We start from the raw sequence: 7816 nt of genomic DNA, 5'->3' as shown, positions 1-7816 counted from the left end.
TGGAGCTGCAGCAGGGATCCCCAGCCCAGGATGTCCCACTGAGATCCCACTGAGGGAGCTCTTTGGGCAGCAGGGTCTGAAATAGCTCCTTACATCAGTGTGCAGTCAAGGCATTTGGTACTGCTCCTTTGCCTGCTCAAGCAATGTTTATATCTTTTATTAGTCCTAGAGAAAAAAAAAAGATAATGGAGTATTTATTTCTGTTGAAAAGAGGATTAAAGCCTCTTCCTCTTTCCATTTATAAAAAGACTGTTAAATATGTGGGCTATTGCATAACTAAATACTGATGAAAGCTAAAAAAACTAAAATTGTAATTAATCATTAAGATTACACAGACTCCAGAACTGGAGCCTTACTATGAAGTGTACAGACACATAGAATGAGTGTGGGGAGAGGAAGATGTAAATTGKCCTTCACTCTTGGAAGTGATAACATGAAAGAATTAAGAGCTGAACTGTTGTTTTCTCGTATTTTTTCGGTTGATRGTAATTACGGACACTGACTTGTTCAACACCCTTCCTGTGTGGCAGAAAGCCCAGAACAGAATATTTTCCAGTGAAGTTCTTTACTTTATTAAGCTTGAGCAGAAACTACTGCAGTGTTTACTGTTTCCTTTGGTACAGGAATTGCTGCGAGGTGCAGCAGGTCAGTGTTTGTTAAACAGACCTGCCACACCCTGGCCCCAGTGCTTCACAAACACTGCAATGGAAACATAATCAACAGAATTCTTTATTATTACTTGTCAAATTGGGCAAGGTTTTAACTTCATAGAAACTTTAAATATTACTATGCTAGTTCTTAGATGGATAAATATAGAATTACTTTGTTAAGCTTTCTGCCATAGCCACCACGGGATAGTTATGATTGTATAAAAAGTTGCACTAATTAGTCTACCCAGCGTACATGCTGCTTCTAAAAAACTTTCCATTTGTTTCCATGTGTTTTCTTTTTCTACAACCCTCAAATCAGTTTAAAGCAGCTATTTTACCAACTGAAATGCGTCCTCTAAACTGGGCTCAGTCTGTTGAGTTAGGTGTCAGACAGCTGGGTCAGCCTCCCTTGATCATATTTTAGGAAAAGAACATTTCGATTCAGTCATAGTGCTGTGAAATAAGATGAGCAGAATAGGTGTAACCTGTGAAGAAATKTAATCACTACAGCTTTGTGCTTGTCTGACAAAGCTCAACATCTGTTTGAAAGTGAAAATAYCTTTTGTTAGTGTAAATCCCAGCAGTGCCAGCACAGCCACCCCTGGTTTGGGTGACAGGGGTRCAGCTCTGTCATGGGACTGTTTGTGGGTACAGAGGGGGCTGTGCTTTTGCACCACAGTCAGGGAGGGGCTGGCTCCTTCTGGTATAAATGGAATTCCAGTTGGTGGCCTGCTGGCCACTGAGACACGAGTCCATGAGGCAGATGAGATTGCTGAGTCACCAAGGGAGCTGAGGAATAATTCACTCAGCCACTGTCCACTGTTTGTCACCAGTGCTGGCTCACTGGCAGCTTCCAGATGACTGAACGGGCCGGGGTGATGCCCATCCATSAGGAGCATTGGAAGGAGGATTCACTGAAGGGGAGTGCCAGGCTGCCCTGGGTGCCCAGGGAGGTGATGGCACAGATCATCTCGAGTGCAGTCACACGGCACGTCCTGGCCAAGCCGGGGATCCGGCCCAACCAGCAGGGCTGGAGGAGGGGCAGCTTGTGTCTGACCAACTTGATCTTTTATGARCAGGTGACCTGCCTAGGGAATGAGGGGATGTGTCTACCTGGACTTTCCAAAAGTCTTTGATCCTATGTCCCACAGCATTGTCCTGGAGAAAGCAGCAGCCCACGGCTGGGAGAGGTGCACTCGTTGCAGGGTTGAGAACTGCTGCATGGCCAGGCCCAGAGGGAGGTGATGAATGGAATTCTGTCCACCAGTGGTGTCCCCAGGGCTAGTACTGGGACCAGTTCTGTTCAGTATCACCAGTGGTGTCCCCAGGGCTAGTACTGGGACCAGTTGTGTGCAATATCACCAGTGGTGTCCCCAGGGCTAGTACTGGGACCAGTCCTGTTCAGTATCACCAGTGGTGTCCCCAGGGCTGGTACTGGGACCAGTCCTGTTCAGTATCACCAGTGGTGTCCCCAGGGCTTAGTCAAGTCTAAGATGTCAGCTTCCTAAAGGTTTTATTCTGGGACAAAATATATGCTGCTCCTGTCTTAGGTGAAGTGGCTAGCTCATTTTCTTAATCAAAATTCTCTGTACTCTTTTATCTGTATGATGACCTAAAAGTTACTTTCTTTTCTTMTGTGTAGTGTTTGGCTTTAGGKGAGTAMCTGCCCTTGACAAAGAGCCTGTGTRGAACTGTGCCTSTGCAATMCACTGGAGWATGGACACCTTTTGTGGCACATTTAATTTGGATTATCAGCTCTCTGCTCAGCCCTGTCCCAGCTGGCAGAGCACCCTCAGCTCCAGCCCCAAGTGAAACCTCTGAGCATTGGCACAGAGTGACAGAGAGGATGTGACAGAGGGGGCTGGGAATCCCTCCAGTGTCATTCTTGCCAGCAATAGCAAGCTTTCTATCAATGCTGAAATGTTGATCCCTCATCAGCTAGAGCAGCACTAAACTGTTGTATCAGACTAGTGAACAATGCAGGAATGAAAGTATTAAGGGCTTTAATGGTCTGCTGCTGTTGAATACAGAGGAGGTGTGAGCAGCCAGTAATTGTAGCTGTGTCATTTCACATCCTGTAATCTGGGATTCACTCTACATGTCCAATTTTTTATCTTTTGTCTTCTATTTTGGAAGACACTGAGATACTGAAAGCATGCAAATGCAGTTGTGTGCGTGAGTAAACTTAATTTTTACAGAAAATATTAAAGTTGCTCTAATATGGTTGGTTAGAAGTACAGTCTTTTTCTGCAATGGATTCTGGTGGAGAATTTTTTAAAATATTGGGTCACTACAGTATGAGATCCATGTTGGAAAATACAGTATTTAGTGCGGGTTTAAGTAGTCAGTTGTTTCATCTAGCTCTGCATTAACACAGGTTAATACAGGTACACAGAATTCTGAATAGATCAGTGTAAGAGGTTAATATGAAGGAAGGTATAAAYCAACTTAATTTTGTTTGTTCTCTTTTTTGTTGCCTATTTGTATCATGAAAATATTGAAAATATAATAGCCTTTTTTTGTAGCACTGTGTGAACTTTCGTGGGTGATAAGAGTTGTATGGCTCTGCAGCGTGGTTGCAGCTCAATAACAAATAGTAAATGCAAGGTGAAAAGAATCTTCTCAAATCTGGGCTGCACTTTCTTAGATTGGCAATTTGAGCTGTTGAAGGAGGCTCAGCAGCAGTGGGAATGGCTCCGTTATCCCTGCTCCAGCAGTGCTGGCCAGGATTCCATCAGTCCAGGGGTAAATAAAACACATCAGGAGCTGGAGCTTTGCAGGCACAGGGCTCTGTGCTGTACCTGACCTGTGTATGACACTTTGTGCTTCATCCTATGCTAAATACTCATCTTCATCTGCTTTTGTATGGTTCACTTAAACTTCACAGGGTTTTCAGTTTGAAAAATAATGCAGTTGCTCCAYAGAACCCTTTTCTCTGGTCAGTAAAAGCTGACAGATGAGGAAAAGCATCCCCAGTATCCCCTGATGTGCCATGGTTTGATTTCAGATGCTGCAGAGAATGTTCCAGGTTTCAATAACTCCCATCCCCTGCAGCACTGGCATTTCCCACATCACCCTTGCAGTGTTACATTCCAAATGCCTTTTACAGAGGTTTGGTCCCCTTGGCCAAGAAACAGAACAAAACTCAGAAAGGGGAAATGGCACATCTTTATACTCAGCAAGTTTGAAATTATCAGTTCTAAGGTTTCCAACTGCAGTCAGAGTGTGGGATAGCTTAGGATTTRAAGGTTTGTGATTGGAAAGGTTAGGATACAATATTTTCTAGTGTCCTTGTTTATAGATGAAATTGAAGACTGATTTTATAGGCACTGATTTTGTTAGACTGAGGAAGCATAAGAAGACAAAAATTTGAATTGCAGGAGGAATAAAACCCAAGAATGCTTAAACATGCTTTTCTTTCTGTAACAGGTGATAAATCAATATTTGCATGAATCACTGGTTTAAAGAACCATTAAATTTACACTTTTATAGTTTATTCCCCTAAGGAGGAATCAAAACACAAAAYATGACTGTGGTGAATCAGTGATTGTTTCAGAATTAACCCACATCCATTTTTTAACATCAAAAACGCTTTTCTTTTTATTTTGAAATKTCAGGAGCTTCAATTCCAAAGGCTTACCAGAGAGCTGGAAGTGGAAAGGCAAATTGTGGCCAATCAGCTGGAGAGATGTAGGCTTGGAGCAGAGTCCCCAAGCATCGCCAGCACAAGGTACAGTCCTGATCTCACTTTCATTTGGCCCATGAGTGAAAGGCTTTTTAGTGGTGCTTTTGTACTCTATGCATGTATTTCCACTGATAGCTGTTCACCTCTATTCATATCTGAAGGATTAAAAAATGCAGATTTGCTGTAAAGAGTTATGGGACAGTTTCAAGAGGCCTCTCTGATGATTGCATTTTAATAGAGTGTATGTAAAGCTTTAATTTCTCTTTAAATATGTTGAATTTTACCTTTTAGATTCATCCCAGCAGAACTACAATAAACTTACACGTTTTTGAATCAAAGTAACAGTGCTAGTTAAATATAGTAAACCATTTTTTTCCTAGATTTTTCTAAATTAACTATCCAATTTCATGTAACTTTTCTGAAACCCTGTATGTTGTTAAATATGTTTTCAGGGGAAATCTTGCTGTCAGTGTTATTGGCATATGTAAATAGCATGAAACATTCCTGATGTATTTCCCATGCAATGACCATAACTATGGCAAAGCATTTGTTAWTATTTCAGTGTAACTAATATTTAATTCCTTAGCCATCTTTATAAGTCTGGATGTGTTTGGGCACTCACTCATCTCAAGAGTATCAAATGATTGAATCCAAAACCCTTGATAACAACGAGTGCCTTTAGGAATCATTGGTTGCTGCAGTTCAGATTCCAGCAGAGTTCCTGTTGGCTCTGAGCTCTGCTGTTCCTTGCCTTAAATCCTGAGTGTGTGTTCATTCAGCAGTAAACTTGGCTGTCATTCTGAAATGTTTYCCCCTGTGGTCATAATAAATATTTCTGCAAGTTAAATGGAAAGTTGTTCAGACAAAAACTTGAGAAATGTGAGACAATTATTTTAAAATAGATTTTTTAAATCCAGTGTATCAGCTAACACAGGTGGTTTTATACATCCAACGGCTTGAGATAAGAATGTGATGCTACATTCTTTTTTTACTGAAGGACACGAAGTTACACCCTAGGGACAAAGTTGACTTTAAAACATTCTGAAGCCTGCATTGGAATTCTCCTTTTCTTGAAGTCTCATTGTAACACTAGTTCCATTTGTGCTAATATGTGTCTTTAGCTCTTTTATACAAATATTTTGTTTCCAAAGAGGCTCCTGAATGGTTGTTTTTATTTTAGAAAATAAGTATCTAGTACTGTTCATGTTGCCAAACTAGTTTTTGTAATCAGCTGTAGTAGAAAGAAGTAAAATAAAAAATAGTTTAGAAATAGTTGCATCATACCCCAAATCATTGCTGCTTGGTGCTGTGRTGTACAGTAAGTTACAGTGAATAATTCCCTTCAGCCAATAGAAAATCAAACTCAATAACCAGTGGTGCAGTTGTCAGGTGTAAAGCACTGTGGAGTGGTATTTACATGGACTATTGAAATTTTATCTGCTGCATTTTTTTGTGCTGTTTTCTATGATTAATTTAAAAAAAATAAAATAAAATGTCCAAACTAACCCCATGGTTCATTTTTGTGATTTTTTTTCTGCAGTTCTACTGAGAAGTCATTTCCTTGGAGATCCTCAGGTATTCTCTTTTATGTACAATTTGYTTTAAGCTCAAGTAGATTTATTTTCTTGGCATTCATTGTCTGTTTTGTCACAAATGAAACATTTAACAGCATTGCTACATATCTTCTCCAAGTATCTTTTTTAAAGTATGATATTAATGTCCTCTTTGTCACAGATGGGACACTTGTGTGTTCCTCAGTTACTGCAAAAAGTGCTTGAGCCTGCAGGTAGCTGCAAGCACTTTCCTTGGATGTTTTCATGCTTTGTTTTTCTGGGTGAGCTGTGACTGTAACACAGGGCTTGTCATGTTTGGGTTTTCTTTGTGATTAACTAAAATTTCCTTGTGARTCTTCCCCCGACAGGTAACCAGCATGAAATAATGCTGTATATTTTCAGCCTGAAAACTGACTTTTTGTTCTTTCTACAGATGTTCTTACTTAACTGAGAAAATCTCCAATAAGTGAAGGTTTTTGTGAGAGTGCTTTTTCTGCTTTTGTATCTCAGGATAGTGTGAACTTTCTTTCTAAAAGCAGCATTTTTCTTGTGCTGCTRCATCTGCCCCTGACTGTACACCATACCCTGCTGAATGGGTAGGGCTGGATCTCGAGGTGGCATTGCCATGTCTGTTGGAACAATCCCTGCTGCCCTGGCAGCTCAGAGCACGGGGTTCTGACACATTGTGAGCTCAGGGATGGTGTTTGACAGTGCAGAGCTGAACTCTGAGCTCAGTGGCTCTGCASTGGTGGGGACACACAGGAGCCACTGCAGGACACGCAGGGACAGGGGCTGCTGCACGTGCCTTGTGCTGGGTGACCACAGAGCCTGGTCAGGAATGGCCCAGTGCAGTGCCAGTGCAGCCCAGTGCAATCCCAGTGCAGTGCCAGTGCAGTCCAGTTCAGTCCCATTCCATCCCAGTGCAGTCCAGTGCATTCCAGTGCAGTGCCAGTGCAGCCCAGTGCAATCCCAGTGCAGTGCCATTCCATCCCAGTGCAGTGCCAGTGCAGTCCCAGTGCAGTGCCAGTACAGTGCCAGTGCATCCCAGTGCAGTCCAGTGCAGCCCAGTGCAGTCCAGTGCAGCCCAGTGCAGCCCAGTGCAGTGCCAGTGCAGTGCCAGTGCAGTCCCAGTGCAGTCCCAGTGCAGTGCCAGTGCAGTSCCAGTGCAGTCCCAGTGCATCCCAGTGCAGTCCAGTGCAGCCCAGTGCAGCCCAGTGCAGTGCCAGTGCAGTGCCAGTGCAGTCCAGTGCAGTCCCAGTGCAGTCCAGTGCAGTCCCAGTGCAGTCCCAGTGCAGTCCCAGTGCAGTGCCAGTGCAGTGCCAGTGCAGTCCCATTCCATCCCAGTCCATCCCATTCCATCCCAGTCCATCCCAGTCCATCCCAGTCCATCCCAGTGCATCCCAGTGCTATTGCAGGGGTCTCGGTGAGCGTTTCATGATCCCCATTCCAGGGTGTTCCTGTCCCCTCTGGACCCGGTGCTGTCTGTCCCCAGAGCAGGGACCCTGCCTCTGCTGCTCGTTCAATCAAGCACACTCCTAATTGCTATAACTGGGATTATTTTATCTCCCATTCCTGGGTTTTGTTTTATTTAAAGATTAGGCTTTTAAACTTGTACACAATTGTATTTTCACGGTTTCTGTTGCTGCAGCTGAGGTGAAGCACACCTTAGCTTTTTTCTTTTCTTTAAAAGTTAAAGTTCTCAACAGCCTCTTGTCCTGCCATTTAATTTTTGATAGTCATCGTGGTGCTTTTCRGGTATTCTTTCAGCAGTGGTTTTAAACACAAGTCAAATTTGTTTTTTTCAAGTAATTGAGAAACTAGTCTTCCACAAAATCAATGCAAACAGTGGTTTTGTGTGTTTTGTTTGTTGGGGATTTTTTAAAATCACATTGTTTCCCCTTGTTCTATAATGTCCCAGTGATATTCCA

At 42.7% G+C, this 7816-nt stretch overlaps 1 protein-coding gene across 1 annotated transcript in view; it reads left to right on the top strand.

Moving 5' to 3' along the window:
* The window catches only part of PKP4 (plakophilin 4), a 39069-nt gene that overhangs the window by 2441 nt on the left and 28812 nt on the right, over positions 1-7816 (top strand). Inside the window, exons 2-3 of the mRNA XM_057385330.1 lie at positions 4268-4380; positions 5876-5910. Coding sequence (XP_057241313.1) covers positions 4268-4380; positions 5876-5910 — 148 coding nt within the window. The remainder of the gene's footprint in view (positions 1-4267; positions 4381-5875; positions 5911-7816) is intronic.

Source organism: Malurus melanocephalus, unplaced genomic scaffold (genome assembly GCF_030028575.1).
Source record: "Malurus melanocephalus ecotype Western Australia unplaced genomic scaffold, MMel_1.1 scaffold_811, whole genome shotgun sequence".
Taxonomy (NCBI): Eukaryota; Metazoa; Chordata; class Aves; order Passeriformes; family Maluridae; genus Malurus; species Malurus melanocephalus.
This window is presented reverse-complemented; position numbering and strand designations above follow the sequence as displayed.